Source organism: Harpia harpyja, chromosome 13 (genome assembly GCF_026419915.1).
Source record: "Harpia harpyja isolate bHarHar1 chromosome 13, bHarHar1 primary haplotype, whole genome shotgun sequence".
NCBI classification, from domain to species: Eukaryota; Metazoa; Chordata; class Aves; order Accipitriformes; family Accipitridae; genus Harpia; species Harpia harpyja.
The window spans coordinates 23217679-23237887 of record NC_068952.1 but is presented as its reverse complement, the minus strand read 5'-3'; the positions used below and the strand labels follow the sequence as shown (position 1 = coordinate 23237887).

General features: G+C 41.7%; 1 protein-coding gene across 1 annotated transcript in view; it reads left to right on the top strand.

Annotated features, from left to right (window-relative positions):
• Positions 1-19876, top strand: part of GLP1R (glucagon like peptide 1 receptor) — an 83423-nt gene extending 63547 nt beyond the window's left edge. The window contains exons 8-14 of the mRNA XM_052806723.1: positions 5375-5435; positions 10291-10360; positions 11091-11179; positions 14063-14201; positions 15091-15132; positions 18594-18753; positions 19767-19876. Coding sequence (XP_052662683.1) covers positions 5375-5435; positions 10291-10360; positions 11091-11179; positions 14063-14201; positions 15091-15132; positions 18594-18753; positions 19767-19876 — 671 coding nt within the window. The remainder of the gene's footprint in view (positions 1-5374; positions 5436-10290; positions 10361-11090; positions 11180-14062; positions 14202-15090; positions 15133-18593; positions 18754-19766) is intronic.
• The last annotated feature ends 333 nt before the right edge of the window (positions 19877-20209 follow it).

Genomic DNA, 20209 nt, shown 5'->3' with positions numbered 1-20209 from the left:
CCATACTAGGCTTTGAGATGGCAGTGTTAAATTTTTCCTATTTCATTTAATGTGGGAAATGTCTTGCTTATGTCTTCTTTTTCTTTGTAAAAGCAGACTTTCATACATTTGTGTCAACCTTGAGTTCCACATATCCTACTGCAAAAACAACGGTTTATGCCATTTTCAAAGCTGATGGGGGGAAAAAAAAAAGCAGAAACACTAACAGCATCAACAAACAAAATTCTTAATAGGCTAATGGCAGAGCAGGTAGATGAGTTTTTCCTTTCAGCGTGGAGATCAGCACAACAGCAGCTAAACAGGATGTTGATTCAGATAGTCATTATCACTTGCAGAAAAAAAATCTGTTGCTATACATTGCTGGTACCTGGTGCTTCCTTCCTCTGGCATAAGAGAAATCCTTGACCACAGATCTCACCTTCTAGAGACAGCAAAAGATTTGCAGAAGGGGGAAAGAAAACAATGTCACTATGGAGATGAAGATGATTATCTTTTTGTTTTGTTTGTTTCTCGGAATATGCAGACTGCTCTTAATCAGGGTGTCCAGAACACCAACTCAGTGTTCATTGTGTCTGAGCCCAAGTGAAGAGTCGCTGAGCTTGACATTGACTTCAAGCAGCTGTGTCAGTGCTGTATAAAGTGGTCTCTGGAGAAGAGCAGTTTATACTGTAATGCTGTTGTATGCATCTTGCAGCAGCTTTTAGTGGAAAAAGGACCTGATCACATTCAGAAGCAGGCAGGAGGGAGGAGTGGGGAAACAGCAGCAACATCCCACAGTGACTGTGTGTGACATCTAGGCAGGAAGAATGACAGGAGACAATTTTCAGCACTAAAGGCTAAGAAGAAAATGTTAATAAAAAGCTAAATGTTCTCTGAGCTTCTGTGGCAATTTTAGACCCAGCTGCACTTGCAGCAGGAAAACTGCCATAAAAAAATAAATAATCCCCTTCTTTCCAAGCCTTGGCAATCCAAACTTGCTCTAAGGAAGAATACTTTGAGGGAATGAAGCTATTAAAGGCAGGAAGCCTGGCTAGGGTGTCAAAATCCACATCCTGATTGTGAGGAAGATCTGACTGGAACACAGCCAGTAAGAAACCTTCCCTCTGAAGCCGACAGTATGAACTCAGTGTAGCAGCAACAGGATGCATTCATTGCACTGACCACTTCTTGTGTGTTTTCAAATGAAAACTGTGTTTCAGTCAAGGATGTGAAAATAGGTTTTGTGTCCAGACTGATCTTGGTAGGAAATACGTCTGTCAGGAGTTTCTCTTAATTCTCTTCACTTTTTGTCTTCTGGATTAAACTCTTTCATGCTTTTCCTTTCTTAGAAAGAAAAACATTTCATCTTTTCTTCTCACATCTTCAGTGCCTTAGTCTTTTTACATCTAGACGTGTTTATCACTTCTTTCAGTTCCTCATCACATACTTCCTGCATTCGTATGTCAAGCAGTTGATCAAGTCAGACCACCCTGGATGGTTTCTGAGAGAAAGAGGAGGATCAGGGTTCTTCCGGCAGCAATAGGGTCATTCTGGTTTGTGTGCCTGATTGTCTTGGAGGTTGAACTTCTCACCAGATGGAAACCAGTGATGTCATCTGAAATATGAGCTTATACACAAACTCATGAGTCCTAAAATGCTGTATTCGGAATATGTCCTCATTTAAGGATCATTTAAGGCAGAATGGCAGTGCTCTGGTCCTACAGAGACAAATTTACTTCAGGAAGAATCTCTAATCAGCACGTGAGGATGAGGGGAGCCTCTCTTGCTCCTCATACATCTTTCTTCCCTGAAATTGCCTTTATGTAAAATGTGGTACAATGCAAAGCTAGAAATACCGTGTGTCTGTAAGAATGAACGCTTGCTTGCACCTCAAGGTAGGGGAAAGAAGCTGGCATGGAACAGCACCACCCGGTGACACCTTTCATGGTACCTGCTACTTAATGGACTCCAGAACAAGCCTGAGCTTTTCTGTTCTGTTACCAAAATATCTCGGACTCATTAAACAAAGAGACTGATTTCTACATGCTGTTATCAGGGCATGGTAACTTCCACTAGCAGCTCCACAAATTGCTCTCTTCTCTGTTCATTAGGGACAGTGGAGCACTGTGAAAATGTCAACCAAACAGTGGTTCCTGTGCAGAATTTCTCACAGCTTCCTTCTCTAACCTACCCCATCGTATTATCATTCTGGATAATGCCTGGTTTTCCAACTTTTTTTTTTTTTTTTCCTTACTATGCAGATACCTGTCCAGGTGTAGAATATGTAAGCTAGAGTGAAAATAAGTAAGTCATGCTGCTTATATATGCAGTGGGGTGTTAAGATGTTGATTTGGCAGTTCCGTTACTTTCTCATCATCTATAATATATATTATTATTACAGCCTATAATTCAGATGCCCTGTGCCCTGTCATTTGAAGTTGAACTTTATTAGTTGAGCTGTAGGTATGCTTATTTCCTAGTACACTTGACAGATTTCATAATCACCATGTAGTGTTCAAAGAATTTTGGTCAGTTATCAGCCTGAGAGAATTAACAAGGCAGAAGCTATTATGAGCAGGCTGTTGCAGTTTCTGGCATCTTCAGCAGTGATGTAGTACAGAGAAAAGTAGACGTTACCATTTCCAGAATTCAGACACCTTTCTGTGGTTACTTAATCTGGGCAAAGATTGATCCCAGAGCTTTCTGTATAACAAAGAGCAAAACCAGGAAGAGTTCAGCCTATATTTTAAATAAGTGCATCCTATAAACGGGTGCAGTTTTTTCTCAGATATCTGATATTCTTTGAATAGCAGCAGCAAGAGAAAGAAGTATAGGACTGAAAGTCAGATGCACCAAAACAGCTGCATGTTGGGAGCCCAGGACTGGAACACAATGCTGATTCTGTTAATGAATGATAGTCATCTGTAGAGTTTATTCAAGGAGTTGTATACAGTTTGCTTCCACTGCCTGCTCAAGTCAGCCAAACTTCTCTTGACTGAATGAAGTAACCGGAATAATATTTGCATTTGTGCCAATTAATGCAGGTTATTTAGGTATCAAGATTGTAAATTAATCTATGGAGAGCCTCAGTGATCCTTGCAAACTAAAATTATTGCAGAGGTGCTGCAGACTTGCTCTTTTGCTGTTGTGAATGACTTCTGCAGACTTTGAGGTGGATTAGGGAATGTTCTTGGGGCAGCCTCCTCTTTAGATCTTGACTAGGACTCTGGAAAACTGGATGCATTCCCATCTGCTGAGAGTGTGTCCCAGACAGTGTTCAGAGTCACCCATTTCTTAGGACAAGACTTTGTGAATTTGGTAGATGTCAGATGGTATGCATGTAGAATTTGCACTGATGTTCAAAGCTTACATGTATGTATTGTACTGTTAAGTCCTTGTGTCTCAGATTAAATGTGTATTGCTAGCATGGAAAACAATGTGACTGATGGTGTTGCAACACTAAGGCACCAGGGCCCTGCATCACAAATGGGAGTGGGCAGAGGATGTTGAACAAGTCACCTTGTACACGCTGCCTATTAATTTGTATAACATTTGCATAGCAGGATACTGATGCAGTTCAATAATACCAGCCTCTCTCTAGCTAGGCTCTTTTGAAATATAATATTAATATCAGATTCTCAATTCAAATGTCAAGTAATGTGATTAAATATGGAGAGATTTCTGACATATCCAGAAGATGGAGATATCCACAAATCGTTATCATTATCACTCGATATATCGGTTCCCTCCACTTTTGTGCTCCCAGTGTTCGTGTCTTATCCTGTAAGTTTCATATTAAGATGTCTTAATTCTCAGCAAAGTCAAGAAAGGAATAATTCAAACTGTAATTAGTTTCTCTGAATCAAAGGCTTATTTGTGTTTGGAAGTGATTTGTAATGAGCCTGTTCTTAACCTCTTATGCCACTATCAAAGCAGCATGGAGTTCTCAGTAACTTTGCTCCCAAAATATTGTGTACTCTCGGTACCAAGTACATCCGTGGAACATGTTCAACCACTTGCCCCAATGATCTCACTCAATTCATTATCTTTGCTATTATTCTAATTATTGGTATTTTTTTTTCTTGCTGCTCTTTATTCTCTCTTTTTTTTTAACTGATTAAGGAGAATTAATTGGTCTTTTGTGTCTGTAGTATTTAGCTATTCTGATACTAGAGGAAGAATACAGTATAACAAGACAGAAGGTTTTTACAGATAATACCCATTACAGATACTGCTTGTAGATTTTCGGACTGCAAGAGATCACCGATTTCCCTGTGGCTTCTGCTGTCAGAAACTGTGTATTTGCCCTGTGCAGTGCTTACTGTTGCACACTGATGTTCTTGTGGTCCCTTAACGTTTTGGTTCTTAAGAATGGAATAACAAAGCACATTAAATGTTGCCCTTCCTATACAATGTACATACATCATCAGACACTGTCCAAGGAGGTACACAGAGGAATTAGACCATCTTGATTCATCCTCAGGCAGAAATTCCCCATCCTGCTCACTGAGTCTCAACGTGCTTTCCTTCCTTGTGGGCTTTTTTGGCATTCCCTGTATTGAGTATTGGTTGGTAGACGCACTTTAAAATTATTTTTCAAGACCTAGGCATTTCATAAATGAACTAAATTAATTTGAGAGCCTTTGACATTGTAAAGCAAGTAATGACTGCCAGCTTATTTGGCTTTTCTCTCTTCCCTTTACACCCCAGATAAACTGACCAACTGTAGCACACGCACTGTCAGGTAAGCATAGGACCAAGCCTCTTCCCAAGACCAGATACATCTGCTGTCTTTGCTGCAGCTGCTCAAGTCCATGCCAGTACCGCAGCCCAAACTTGGGACTTCTCTGCGGGGGAGGCCTGAGCATGCTTGCTATGTGTCATGTGCCCATAGTCCCCTTTGCCGTTGGGGGTACGTGGGGCTGAGTGTGCTCCAGCCCGATGCCAAGAGACAGCCTGAGCTTGGTGCTGCCTGAATACAGTGTAGCTGACCCACAGGCAGAAATGTGGATGGAAAGGCTTAGGTCAGAGCACACTGCGCTCCTCTCTAGCATGAATACAGAGGCTAGCACAGCTTCCAGAAATTTCGTTCCCTTGGCCCCTCTGTGAAACTTTCCACGGAAAAGCTGGCATATACCAAGTATGGGGGCAATGGTCTGTTGTTCATTTTTCATGCCTATTAGGAGCTAGGTGGGGGCCCAAAGTGAATTACATGCATTAGTTACTTGCAGGTTAGATTCCTCCTCCTACCATTGACAGCCATCTGCGCTGGGCAGGAGCTGCAACCTTGCCACCAGTTAATCATGTTGTTCATCATTATGTGGGGGGTTTGTCCTTCTCTCTGCTTTTCCCTGTCTCTCAATGTCAGTGTCAACCTTGTCTCCTTTCTTCCCAGGTGTGCCAATGCTGTTTGTTATCCTCTGGGGAACTGTCAAGTACCTTTATGAAGATGATGGGTTGGTTTAGTTCTGATTTTTCTAGCTACCTCATTTGTGCTGTACGTGTGCACCAGCAGGTCATTGTTTGCTTTCTGTTCAGTGTGGTTTGCTTTGGCAATGTGCTGAAACCTCACATAATTGCTTCTATTTTGTCTGAAGGTCTCGCATAACATTTCAGAAAGGAGCATATGTTTCTTTCTGATCAGAACTTTCTGCATGTCTGAACGAATCTATCTTTTTGCAGGTCAAGGGAAGGTATGTTTTGTTTTTCTGTAGTTACATTATCAACAGTAGAAGTCATCATACCCAACCAAGACCGCTCCTGATACTGTGCCTTTGGCAGTAGCCTTTACAGTCGTGCTTCTGAGGAAGACAAAAACCTCCCACAGGATTCTGCCTCCGATTTGTAGTGGTTAGCTTATGCCTAGCAGCACACATGTGATTGCCTGTTCTTGTTAAAGCTTCCGTTATTTAGATCTTCTTAAAATAAAGGCCCATCCTCTGTCTGCTTATGTTAGTCTTGCTGAAGTCAACTATACCACACACAAGACTGCTGCAAAACACAAAATACTTTTTGTCCACTTTTAACTTAGTGGCTGTTCTGAAAAATTGCCTTTATATATGCTTTGTGTACCAAATAGCATTGTAGTTTGTTGGTTTGTTTTTTAAAAAACAAAAGGGAGGAAAGTGGCTTCCTCTTCTTAGTGACAGTGACTGCCTGGAAATATTTGGGTAGCTTTCTTTGTGATGAAATAAATAACTTTATGCTATTTCCTTTTTATTCTAAATGTACTATTTATTCATAGAATCATAGAATCATTTTGGTTGGAAAAGACCTTCAAGATCATCGAGTCCAACCATTAACCATGCACCCTAAACCATGCCCTGGAGTACCCTGTCCACTCGCTTTTTTAATATCTCCAGGGATGGTGACTCAACCACTTCCCTGGGCAGCCCATTCCAATGTTTGACAACCCTCTAAGTAAAAAAATTTTTCCTAATATCTAACCTAAATCTCCCTTGCCTCAACTTGAGGCCATTTCCTCTTGTCCTATCTCCAGCCACCTGACAGAGGAGACCAGCACCCACCTCACTACAACCCCCTTTCAGGTAGTTGTAGAGAGCGATAAGATCTCCCCTCAGCCTCCTCTTCCCTAGACTAAACAGCCCCAGATCCCTCAGCCGCTCCTTGTAAGACTTGTGCTCAAGGCCCCTCACCAACTTGGTTGCCCTCCTCTGGACACGCTCAAGCAGCTCAATGTCTTTCCTGTAGTGAGGGGCCCAAAACTGAACACAGTACTCGAGGTGCGGCCTCACCAGTGCCGAGTACAGGGGAACAACCACCTCCCTGTTCCTGCTGGCCACGCTATTTATGATACAGGCTAGGATGCGATTGGCCTTCTTGGCCACCTGGGCACACTGCTGGCTCATATTCAGCCGGCTGTCAACCAGCACCCCCAGGTCTTTCTCTGCCAGGCAGCTTTCCAGCCACTCTTCCCCAAGCCTGTAGCGCTGCATGGGGTATTGGGTCTTCCTCTTACTTAGTTTCCCAACAACCCAGCCAGCACTTTTGTAGAGGGTCCTTTTTTCTCCCCCCTCCCCCCCCCCATTTTTCCCCACCCCCCAGACACAATCCTTGCTGGAGAGATGCTGCAATGTGAAAATTCAGTGTAGTCAGAGCCACCCCCAGACTTTTTTCTGGTGTTCCTGAGTATTAAGAACCAGGGTTTTTTAGAGTCTTTCATAGTACTGAGCAAGTTCAGTCAAAGCTGCCTTTTCTGGCTTAAGCAATGCTAGGATTTTCTGACTTTCCTTTTCAAGGTTGACTTGGTAATATTCTGTAGCAAGATTGTGGCTGTACTGATGTATTGCAAGTTTTGTTGAAATTGCCAGAATAGGTATAGAGAACACACGGCCTCCGAACAGGCGACATTCTGTGGACATATCTTCCCATTGATGTAGAAAATGTATTCAAAGTGCTCATGCTGAGCCTCCTATATTATGTAGTGCTCAGAGCTGATTTATGTTTTCTATTAAGGAAAACTGTCACTCACTGCCTTCAGCGGACCTTAAAAGGGGCAATTTTGTACCTTATTGAATTTTCTAAATCTTGTATAAATATTTGTAAAATACAGCAATAAATAACCACATGTAGCAGCTTCTCTGAAAGGCAAGATTTCTGTGCCTTGGGCGGGCATTTGCTGGAGCAGCCAGGGATATCTTTCTTGCCGTTTGCCATAGCGCTGTCACCATGGATGTGCAGCAGGCTCTAAATTTCATTTGTGACTTAAGTACTTCCCTGGCTATGAGGAATGAGTGGAAGTAAATGTGGTCAGGGCTGGGAATTTGAGGCAGTCCTGTGAACGTAGCCATTTGAATGAAGGACTGAAGCCTGCAAGACTTACTTGGAGACTGGCTCCTTCTTCCCTTACATGTGCACGTGTAAACTCCTTTAGAAGGCAGCTGCTGTTTTAAAAAGTTGAGCTATTGAAAAAGACTTTTTCTAGATTACAAATAAAACTAAAGGCAAGCTGTACTTCTTAGTTATTAGACTGTGCCTAAAGAGCTGATACTTACACATCTTTGTTTCTATCTGCAACTAATTATGGGAGCAAGACAGCCAGCCTACAAACTTTTTAAAAAATGGAGCCATTCAGCTGTTCTTCAAGGTAAAAATTTAGTGTTTTCATTTTTAGAAAAAGCATACCAGATTGGTAAGCAAAGGCAGAAACTTATCAGTAGCATTTGTTTCACTGGACCAATTCTCTATTCACAGCTCTGAAGCCATTAGTTACCAAGCATCTTCTGAGTGGTGCTGAGCAAACTGCAGGGATAGATCCCAATCACAATAGATGTTGGTGTATTTATCAGTGTGGCAATCCCAGAAAGAACAAATGGACAAGAAATCATGTACAGATCTATCAATTTTATTTTCTGGGCACTCTAATAGCTGTGACACTTTAATTGGGCTGTAATGGCTTTTTTATTGCACATATTTGTATAAATTTAAAAGTAGCTAAAACTGCTGTGTGCCACAGGAAGCAAATTAATACACAGAGAAATGTAGCAGAGTTAATGTAAAGAATCATTTCTCAGCCTCTGTCATTATCAGGAAATTTTAAAATTGCCTCTGCTTCCACTGCAGCTAGTCAGAAAATTAGAACTCCACTTCCAGCCATGCCTATTATCCTGCTGGTCTTGAGAGGTTCAAATAAAATTAATTTTAAAGGCTCCATGAAGCTGGCTCCCAGTCACGTGTACCAATTAAGCAGTTCTTCTGTTACTCAGATTGCAGCTCAGGTATGCTGACTGCATACAATATGTACACCTTTTTCTCTGGTATCTAAAATACAATTGAATTGTAGGTTGTGGAGCTGCTGGTTGCAATAATATGCTTGTTATATGCATTAAACTGAGATTGAAAGGAAAAATGAAATCCTGAGCCCTTCCCAGGCTTGTAGTACCTGCAAGGGAATGTGGAATTGCCACAGCCAAGGTGCTTCACTTTCCTCTCTAGTATGTGAGCACGTGTGGGTGTGTTGTTGTAGCATGGATCCCTTCCACGTGCTGCATGGTTTGCTAGTTTCTCTCAGGTTGACTGTCCCGTTACAAGGTTGGGGAGGGTTTACTCTCCATCAACATCACCCAAGCTGAAGGTTCATAGGCCTGTTAAGAAACCTTAAGGAAAATTGAGCATATATATGTTTTGGCAGATGAGATTTGGAGATGAAGAGAAACTTGTTTTGTGAAGGAACCTATGTTGTCTGTAGTGCTGTTTCATAGTTTTATGCCTGCTGGCTTTACTGATGACTGTTGCTTTTGAGTAATGCTGAGCAATTTGGCAGGAGGCTAACAAAGTTATTTCATAGAAATATTAAGAATGCTGTCTCTGCGGCAACAAGGGAAGTGGCATATGAACACTGCCCCAACACCCGGGCCGTTGTGCGCACACATGGCCCATCATACAGTCAGTGGTGGCTGGCTGTGGCCAGGGTGGGACTTAAAAGAACTAGATGTACAAACCCCCCAGTGTAAAGTTCACTTTGAACCAGTGATCCAAAACTGTGGCTTTCAGGCATCACTTTTCTTGTGATTGTTCTCCAATATTGCTCAAGGACACAGGAATTTAAAAAGCTAAAATAAGACTTATGGGGACAGTGAAGTATTATATTGCCTGCAGCATGTTACTTACTTGGCAGAGAGCTCAGCTGGCCAACAAAAGTTGGGAACTATTGCTCCCATCTTTGATTTTACTTGCTTATAAGTTTTGAAACTCCCTTTGGGCCTGAAACCTGTACATATACACTGAAGGAGCTGGAGTTTGCTGCCTTAATAAGGACAAATAAAATAGATGACTGATCTAAATATTGATACAAGAAAAGTGATGGTAGATAATGGGATAAAGAGCTAACAGTTAAATAATAAAATGACCTGACACTGGAGACTGAAGAGCAATAAAAAATAATGCAGAAAGTGGAGGATAGGAACCAGGCAGGAAAGGTCTGACTCAAACAGACTCCCCCCATCTCCTTTCAGCCACATGACAAATTTGACCTTGGTTTTAATGGAGTAAATCTTCACAATTAACTGATGATAATTCATAGCAAATTGTGGAGGATAGCTAGCCATTAGTGGGCAAGAATGGCCGGCAAGTAGTACCCAGTTGGATTATGATAGCTGCAACAGTACAAAGCATTCAGTATTTCTAAGAAGTAACTGCATCTGTTTCCATGTCAGCATGATGTGCTTTCCTGGTATCTAGTCCTCAATATTGTTTTCCATCTGCATTGCTGTGACAGAATGAAAAGCGGGAGATTTTAGTAATGTACTGAAGCTTTTTCTTCTTGTACCCTTCTTTTTGTCGTCTTCCTAGTTGCTGGACCAGAAACTATAACATGAATTACTGGTTAATCATCAGACTGCCCATTCTCATCGCCATTGGGGTGAGTATGGGGCACGTGCAGCGAGCTGGCAGATTTCCAGGAGAATAGGACATGATATAGTACAAAGAGCAGATGTGCATATGGCTGTTGTGCATGTCCAAAGGCTAATAACCTTTGAGGGTATTGACATTTTCATTCAGAAATGTGATTTTATGAAACCAAATTGGTTTCTGTCACTGGAATTCCCAGCTAGCATTTTATTTGTTTAATTTGGCTACATGTTGTCATGTTGCAGTGGCAGCACATGATAACAAAACAGCATGCCACAGCAATCCAGTGAACTCCCTTGTGTGCAGAAAGCTATGGCAGGTGGTACAGGGAGGCAGAAGATAATGTTCCAGGTACTGGGCTACAGAAGAGCAACAAATGGTGTGGCATTGTGGAGAAATGCCACGTTCTGCAGCCACAATACTGTGTCAGTCTCAGACCTCCAAACAAGGCAAATGGGCCAGCCCACAGCTTTACTATGTCTCACTCCCCAGAGATGTAGGTAAGCTCCCCTGCTTTTTTTAGTGAAGTGCCTGCATTTTCAAAGGTGACTTGGGCACTCACAGAGGATGTATTTAGAGCACAGGTCCTTAGCAAGGAGTTGAGTTCCATGGCAAATTCTGTAGCTGCAGAGTAGGAGGATGCACAGGGACCTACACATGCATACACAAACCAGCTTTTTTGAACACTTAAGCACACTTGTTTCTTGATAATGATATAAATCCTTCTTTAATTTCTCCAGGTAAATTTCCTGATCTTTATCAGAGTTATATGCATCATCATCTCCAAACTACAGGCTAATCTGATGTGTAAAACTGACATAAAATGCAGGTATGTCATATGGTGGTCTGACACTTCATGCCCATCAAAATGGAAGTAGGCAAGGAGGTACATGAAAGGAATGGATTGACAAAGGTAGGATTTTCCAGTTCTGATAGCTTGAAGCCATTTAAAAGTCTGTAAATTTACTCTGTCAAGGGAGAAAGCCCTTGCCCTCATGACTTCTGCGAGCAGCAGGAAGGTTTGATGCAGGTGAGCCATTTCTCAGATGTGCATGTACATTCATTTCTTCATGTTGCATGTTCAAAAATCTGCTGTGTAAACAGAAAGGCTTTATCAGAAAAGGATTTACCCAGCAACACAGCCTTCTTCACTGATGAAGACTATAGTCTTGGTGGTCTGTCTGGAGGTTGGTGGTTATAGCCAGAAGCTTTGGGGAAGTCTTTTACCCAAAGGAGTTCAGTTCGTTGGTATGCTTCTGATGATAACAAGACCAGTAGTCAGAGATTCCTGTATCAGAATTTTTTGTCCCCCCTTCTTTTCTGCTCAAAGACAGTGGTGGAAAAGATTTTGGGTGGAGGGAAGGCAGAAATGCTGTATTAGAATGTGTTGTTTTAAAAAAGGACCAGTCTAGGTGCCCTAGAAAGTCACTAGCTTAGATACGTTTGTGTATAGAAAGGAGAAAAGTGTTTTGCTCTCAGGCCAGTCTTTCCTTCACCTGTCTCTTGTTGCTCATTCGTTTGACAAAGAGAGTGAGCTCACTGTTCAGTATGGCAGCAAATCCCTTCTCTCTGCAGAAGGACTGGAGTTGTGGAGAAACTTCTCCCCTTGCTCAGGGAAAGGATTTTTTTTAGGGAGGTCTTAATTACCCAGGAAGCCTTTTCATAGCACTTTGTATGGCTTCCTGTTTAAGGCAGAGCTCTCCAAATATCCCATCTAGAAAAATTAGCATTCATTAAATAAGCTAGGGGATTGCTGTACACCTACACAACTCCCCTTTTTTATGCAAGTGGTGTCTCCAGAGCCAATTCAGTGTCAGCCTCCCACTTCTACCTCTTATCTCAGGCAGGTGGTGGTGGAGCAGAGCCTCCATCACAAGACTTGCTGGTAAGCTGCTTGTTTAAACAAGTCCCACTTCTAATGCAATGGTCTGCCTAGATCCACTAGAGATCTGTACTTCTGCTTACCTGTATGTGTAAACTGCTCAATTTCAATACTTGCTTTGATTCACCAGCCCTTGGTCCTTGTGTATACAGGACATTGGCAGGCCAGTGGATGGGCTGACAGGAGCCTTGCACTTGGTATGTAGTAAACCCATGCAGCAGTACAGGATGGCTACTGACTGGGGAGAAAGCAACTTTACAGACCCAGGGATGCTGGAGGACAATGATTCAGCAGTGTGCCCTTGTGACAGCGTAGGCTGACTGCATCCTGGGCTGCACTAGCAAGAGCATAGCCAGAAGGTCAAAGGGAAGTGGCCATCCCCTCCATTCAGCACTTGTGAGACTGCTTCTGATGTCCAGGTTGAGGCTCCCCAGTACAAGAAAGACAGTGTGTCCTGTCCCTCCAACCCCATGGGACTTGTATCAGTTTTTCACCAAGCTAGTTCAGGGGCTGGACCAGGTGACATAGAAGGAGGTGGTGAAAACTGGGTTTATTCAGTCTGGAGAACAGAAGACTAAGCAAAGGTTTAATTGCAGTTTTCAGCTACCTAATGGTGGTTATATAGGAGATAGAGATGGAGACTTTTCAGAGGTGCATAATGAAAGAACAAGGTCACAAGTTACAGCAAGAGAAATTCCAATTTCATGTCAGAGGTGAAAAAAAAATTCACAGTGAGTGTGGTCAGTTGCTGGAAGAGAGGCCCAGAGGGGCTGTGGAGGACCTTGGAGATACTCAAAACTTGGCTGGACACAGCCCTAAGTAACCAACCTGCTGTGAACCGGAGTTGGACCAGAGACTTCCAGAGGTCCCTTCCAGTCTGAATGATTACATGATTCAGAATAGCAGCCAACAGCCTTAGGGCACACAAGATCTACTGACAGCCCTGCTAGTTGAGTGGTTTTGTAGCTACCAAATTGTCTCAAGACATGTTGTTGTGAGATGTTGATAGTTTCTGTGGCCCAGGATAGCCCTATAAACTCCCATGTGAGGCTCAGGTATCTTTCATTATGCTGTTGGGTGGCTAGCACGTATGTCTATCAAAAGAGAGTAAAGGACCATTCTTGTGAATGTTTTCCTGTTGTTGTATCCCTGAGCATTGCTCTCTCACAGCTGAAAAATGTTTTATTTCAGGTTAGTTTGTCTTTTTTCCTTTGCTAGCTGTGTCTTTGAACTTGCCATTTAAATCACAGAGCGATCGCTCACTTTTAAGACAGTTTAACTGCTTTTACAATGTGTTCTGCATTTACGGTTAGTTACAGTGTTTTGAAGATTTAACACACCTCAGATGTGGGAAGGAATAGCAAGTACTCCTCCGTTTGCCAGGGTATTTTTAAAAGATTCCAATTATTGATAGATTGTTTCTTTCAGGCTATCAACAAGGTAGGTTTTGGTCATCTTTCCCACTTACAGATGGGGAAAAGGATACACAAGAAGACATCTCGGGTACAAGAAAGCACATGGCCTCCTCCTGAGTTTGGAAGATTTTCCAGGTGAAATACAGCCAGTAGCTGAATACAGAGCTTTGCTCTCAGCAGCAAGTGGTCTGCAATGGAGTGGCATGTTGAAACCTACTAAGGTTATTTTGAGGATTTTTTTTTTTTTTCCTGCAGCCTCTGAAGGAGGACCCTGCAACACAAAGTGGTGCAGTGACTTACCTGAGTTGACAGTGTGTCAGAAGCAGAATGCAAAAACAGTGACTCCCAGTGATCATTGGGATCAAGAATGATCTACTCAGTGGCATTGTATTTTTTTCTTTCTTTGTGATCTTAGGCTGGCTAAGTCTACGTTGACTCTGATCCCGCTGCTGGGGACCCATGAGGTCATCTTTGCCTTTATTACTGACGAGCATGCCAGAGGGATGCTGCGCTTTGTGAAACTTTTTACTGAGCTCTCCTTTGCTTCCTTCCAGGTAGCTCTCACACTGTGCCCATGTGCATGAGATATTTTTTGACTGCTGTTTGGGGACCTGCTTTCTCTCTCATTCATTGCATGTTCCCTGTTCTTTGTGTTTCTCAATTTAGCACTGGATGTTACAGGATTATGACAGTGGAAGGGAAAGTATGAGGACTAATTTTTAATAGTCAACTTAGATGTTAGTGTCGCTTACTTTTATTTTCAGTGTCTTAAATATACTACAATAAACTGGTATTCCTACCCATGTATGAATATCTGCTTCCTATGGGACACCTCAAGGCAATAATGAAATTGTGATTTTCTGTAATTGTATAATGGCATTGCTGAAAGCAAATGTTGTGCTTTCTCCAGTGGTTTTGATCCTTGGAAAATCTGTGCTGTGAAAGGTAGCTGTCTACAGCTGTAACTGCATGTGAGGAGGATGTAGGTTTACTGTGATTTTTATTTAGCTGTTGCCTTAGGTAAGGCCTTTTCAAAAGAGTCTCATTGTCTAAGGGAATCGTTACTCTTCTAGTTTCCCTGCTCACCCACTCATTTTCTGTTTATCAAGCACAGAGCTGTATTTAAGATCCCTATGAATTGTTCACTTACAAAGTGTTTATAACTTGAAACCAGGTAAGGAAAAAGAAGGGAAAAGGAATCTTTAGAAAAAAATAATAGGTTGAAGAAAACAGTAACTCCTTTTTCCTAAGGTCATGTGCTTTGAGACATAGTTTGGTCAAACCTATCCTCTGCCATCAGAGCTGCCAGGGACCACAAATTGTCTCCATCTTTCAGTCTTCTATGGGACATGCCAGTGTAGAGCCTCTAGCCCTCTGCAAGTTTGTTTGGCAAACCAAGGAAACTGCTCTGCTCACTGCTCTTCTGGTTTTTGTTGATTTCAGGGGCTGATGGTTGCAATTCTCTACTGTTTCATCAATAATGAGGTAAGAGAGATGCTAGTTGTTCCAGTTTGCCTTATCAGCATTCACTATAGGAAAAGGAAATTAAAAATGGTCTTGAACTGCTAAACTGTCCTTGCTCAGGACTTTTACTTTTTTTACAGACCCTTCTCTGTACAGCTACACAGGATAAGTCCTCAGACAAATGTTGTTGGAAGGAATTCAGGCAGTATAATTCAGGGCCACTATTTGCAGACACGAAATCTTGCAAGTTGTCGTGCTCGCAATTGTATAGTTTGCCCTGCTGGAGCTTTTCTTTTATTAAGAACTATAGCTGCTCTTCTTAATCTGTCTCATAGAGCTGCTTGCTTGTGTTGGTGAATGTCAGAGTAGAGCCCGTTTTACTCTGAGAACTGAGCTCAGCTAGCTGCTGAGGTTGGAGGGTCCTCTTGGCTAATGCCCATTTAGTTCAGTTTTGTTTGGTTTCCCTGTGGCCCAGCTACTTGAAGACATCATCACTCTCTCATTCAAACTGAACTTCATGGAGTGGTGAGCTCTCCCACAGGCCCAGAAGAAGTGTAGCCAGGGCTTTGAGTTAACTGATTGCAAGTACCATCTTCTATGGCTTCTGCTGAATCCCAGCCCTGTTGGGGGAAAGAGTATTACTCTGTATCACTATTGCAGGAATCTTTAATGTTACCTTCTAAGTGATTATTATTATTATTCCTTCAGTCAGCAGCCAGGTTTTCAAAGGAAGCAAACACTATTAATTTGGCAGCCCATTATTAAGTTCAATGCACATCAAAGTGTTTTACACTCATGCTAAATCTACTTTTAAACATGACATGGTAATTCAAGATCACCAGTTGAGAGATAGGCCTCATCAAGGAATTGGAATCAATGGAAAAATGTTCTACTTGTGTCATTATGGCCAGGTTGGAGTCAACAGAAAAGCAGCAGGCACCTGAATTAAGCCCTGCAGGAGACTTCACTTTTGTAGCTTGTGGCTAAGATTTTGTTTAAGTGAATGTGTTAATTGTACTGCTTACAAAAGTAAGAGGTGGGCAGCAGCAGGCTTTGCTCAAGCATGAATTAGACAATATTTGTTTCAAATCCCTTGTACAGCTTTACAGGTGTACTTCAATCCTGAAATGCAGCACCCTCTGCTGGTGCATCCTGTATTTCTTTTGATTCACTTTGGCCTTTGCTCATACATCCCCTGTGCAGCTGCAGCTGGGCCTCTCATGAGTAATGCCCAATAATTTCCTCCATGTGATACAAGGGCAAAGTTACATCACAGCCCAAACTTTGTTACAAACCCTGAAACAGGTAGGCTTGTTTCATTTGAGGGAACTTACTGTGAAGTAGCATACCTACGTTTCTAAGAGGTCCTCCAAATCTCTTGTTGCTATAGTTCTCTTGCCTTTGTAATGTAATTCGTAAAATCTAACCACAATGTGCTCAGCTTCACAGAAAGCTGGCAGACAATCTAGGATGAATTATTTTGCTTGTTCAAACTCTTGTTAGAAGAAGGGAGAAGGATTTTGTCAAGCCCAGTCATCAGCATCCATAAAATAAATCCATGTAAAGAGTTTGATTAGGTCAAGTCTCTTCTATTTCTTTCCTAAACTAAATGAGAAACTGTTTTTCTTCTGACAGACTATATGTGCCCAAAGACTATCCTTGTTTGCAATATGGTCTATATTTTTATTTTTGTCTGTGACTCATTGACTCCTTTTCTTTTTTCTTAACCATACAAAATGAAAGTTTTTTGCAAGTCCTGGTGCCAGATCAAGAGTAGAAATGAAACTAGAAGTGATATTAATGTCCTTTTCTAGTATCTACTTATGGAAAAACATTAAAATATGTTCATATTTCAGTTATATTTCACCTGAAAGATTCTGGATTTTTTCTGATACTGCTCTGAAGCCAACAGCATGGTCTCATCAGATTGCCTGTTATCACCAATGTTTTTTGCAAAATGAGCTGGGCTTAATATGACCAGTTTATCTGCAGTTAGTGATGCTTTCTATAAGAAATATTCTAAACCACAGAGATGCTGCCTCTTTCCACCAGAATTAGTTTAAGCTGGTTTGGGTTTCATTCTCTGTAGTCTTGCTTCTCCTTTTTGCCTCCTTCCTATCACAATGGAAGTACACGTCACTCCCTTCTACCTTAAAGAATCTGTCCTGACTCCAGAACTCCTGATTTTTTTTAATTATTGCTCAATCTTCCCTCTTTTCATTCTCTATACAGACTACCCGTTGAACGCCTCCACCAGCTCCATTCCATCCCATTTCAGACCTATTTTCCTTTCACTGTGATTTGTTGAGATGCTTTTTTGCCAGAGTTGAACTTTTTTGTAATCAGATTCCAGATTCATTGCCACACTCTCAACATCCTTGCCCATTAGCTGCATTAAGCCCAATCAGCTGCTCTCTGTGAGAAGCCTTCTCCACCTTTAACCCCCATGACCATCTTTTCCAAGTTCTCATACCTCTTCCCTTTCTCTTTCAAAATACTCTACATAAAAATTTTCCTTCATCCCCTTCCTCATGGGAGCTTTGTTCTTGGTTCCCTTTTCCCTGTATAGCTTATTTCTGGGGTATCTTATCCACACATGGAAGTTACTAGGCTAATTATTTTGCTGAAGGATCTGTAGATCTGCTTGCATGCTCAAGAGCTGCCTCTTTACAAAATAAATCTTAACCTATTCCTTATTCACAGCTGTCTAGGCAAAAAACTCAGTTCAACATGGACAGCAGAGCTGTTCTTTACCGTTTTCCTAACCTCTGGAGAGAAAACTAATATTCTGTCATTCAGATCCATTCCTATAGTCTTTTGCTCAGGTCTTGTCATTCACTTCATCTCAGTCTCGCAGGCTATTTGTATCGTAGCCCTAGGATACAGCCTGTCACGTCCAGCCAGACTGAAGACTCATTTCCTCCCTTTGATTCTGAGATACCCATTTCTATTACTCATTGACTTATTCTGTCAGTAAGTAGGTTCATGCTTTCTTTCAGGATCTGCCTGTAAATGTCTACAACTGCTTTTTCCCAGTGCTGCCTATTAAACCAGCTGTTTTCCATGCCCACCAAAGGTAGCAAGTACTGGGGTGGTAATACGGTCAATTCTTCTCCTGCAGACAGTATGGTCCCTGCATCTCACTGTTTCCTTTCTGTCTTTATCAGGCTGTTCTGCCTCATTCTTCTACGCCAAGCTATGCCATACATACTGTCTTTTTCTGGTGTCTTTGTGCAGCTTTTGACACAATGACCCACAGTTATCATGGTAAAACAGAAGCTTCTATCTCAGCATCTTTCCTTCTGACCCATTTTGTTGTGATACCGGAGGGACAGATTCTGTTGTTAGAAATGCAGAGATGCAGCTGGTTCCCACCAGGACAGTATTCAGTACAAGGGCTGTAGCCCAGAGCTGACAAGCACTGCTAGAGGTAACCACCAAGGGAAGACAATTGGTTATGTAAGGCTTTGCTCCTTTTTTAGGGCTGCCTCCCAGATTCAGTTTTTCACAATGAACAAGCAGAGAAGACATACAACAGCTGGTTCCCTAGGATGTTTCCCTCAGAGTATGAAGGTTTCAGCAGCCTGGGTATGATGACAAGCCTGCGCTGGAACTGCTATCAACCTATTCAGTCTCTTGGTGGTCAGTACTGGACCCTTAAAAGGAAACAAAAAGGAACTCTCCAGAGAAGGCTCACTTGAGTGACCCATCTATAGTGAATTTACTTCCAGGCTGAAGTACACACCATAATGAATTAATTTCTGTAGCTGCACTCCTGCCTTTTTCTAGAGTAAAAAAGGTTCAATTTTATGTCCTCTGCCTTACGTGTTAAAAGCTAATGGAGGTTCTTACTTCAGTCAAGTGGCAAGAACTTTGCCCGTGGAACAGGAAGATCTAAATTCTGTTCTTGTTTAGCAGTTACAAGACCCTGGATAAACTTCCAGATGAGTACAGAGGTTACACAGTGTAACCCAGAACCTGTGACTGGATGAGCATATTTTGTAGCTTTAAAAAAAGCTAGTATCTGGAATGAGATATTGTAATTGCTATTTAAAAAGCGGGGGGTGGGGGGATGGGGGGTTGGAAGTACAGTCTTTAACGTGCTTAATTGTTGGTTTTTCAATTCTGAATAAATCTTCATTTTTGTATGGAATAAAAACCCTGTAAATATTCAAAGAACAAAAATAATCCAAGACATAACACTGTTTAAATCAAAACAGAAGTTAAAACAGAACTCTTAAGAATACCTATGGTGACAGTATTGAGCAGGAAGCCAGTCTTTTCAGTCATTTCATGGCTGATAAGCAAAATCAAGTTAATTGTTAGTACTGGTAGGGCATAGAGTACATTCAGTATTGCAGCTGAATACAATTTAGAATAAAATAATGAAGATAAGATTTCCTGGTGCATAAAAGAGCTTTATTTCTACAAGTAAAAGTGAATGCTGTCGTTATTTTAAATATGGAATACCCTACAATGGCTTAATGAGATGACTGGATAATTTGAAGCAATAATATCTGCAGGTTTAAAGCATTGCCAGCTTTTCTCAGTAGTATGGTATCTTTATTTTTTCCTTGCTCTTTTATAATGGAGTCATTTAAAGATCTGATTAGTTCTACATTCATTCCTTTTGTTTCCTTCTTTGATTGTGTTAGGTTCAGATGGAGTTTCGGAAAAGCTGGGAGCGCTGGAGGTTGGAACATCTGTATGTCCAAAGAGACAGCAGTATGAAACCTCTGAAATGTCCGGCCAACAGCATCAGTAGTGGAGGCACGGTAGGCAGTAGTGTCTATGCTGCCACTTGTCAGGCCACATTCAGCTAAGATTTCTGCAGGTGAATCAGACTGAGAACAACGAACTGTATAATACACCTGAAAACCCCTTAAATACCCAAGCAAGTGGCTTAAGTATGCCATTTCCAGCAAGAAACTTAAGCATATGCTGCTCATTGCCTGCAGGCTGTTGGACAAAGGTTTCTAGGGAAAGCAATCTGCTAATGTAATCAACACATCAGAGGAAAAATTGATCATGTCTAAAGTAAGTTAAAAGAGTTTCTTCCTATTCGCACACAAGGCCTCCAGGTGTCCAAAACTTAAGC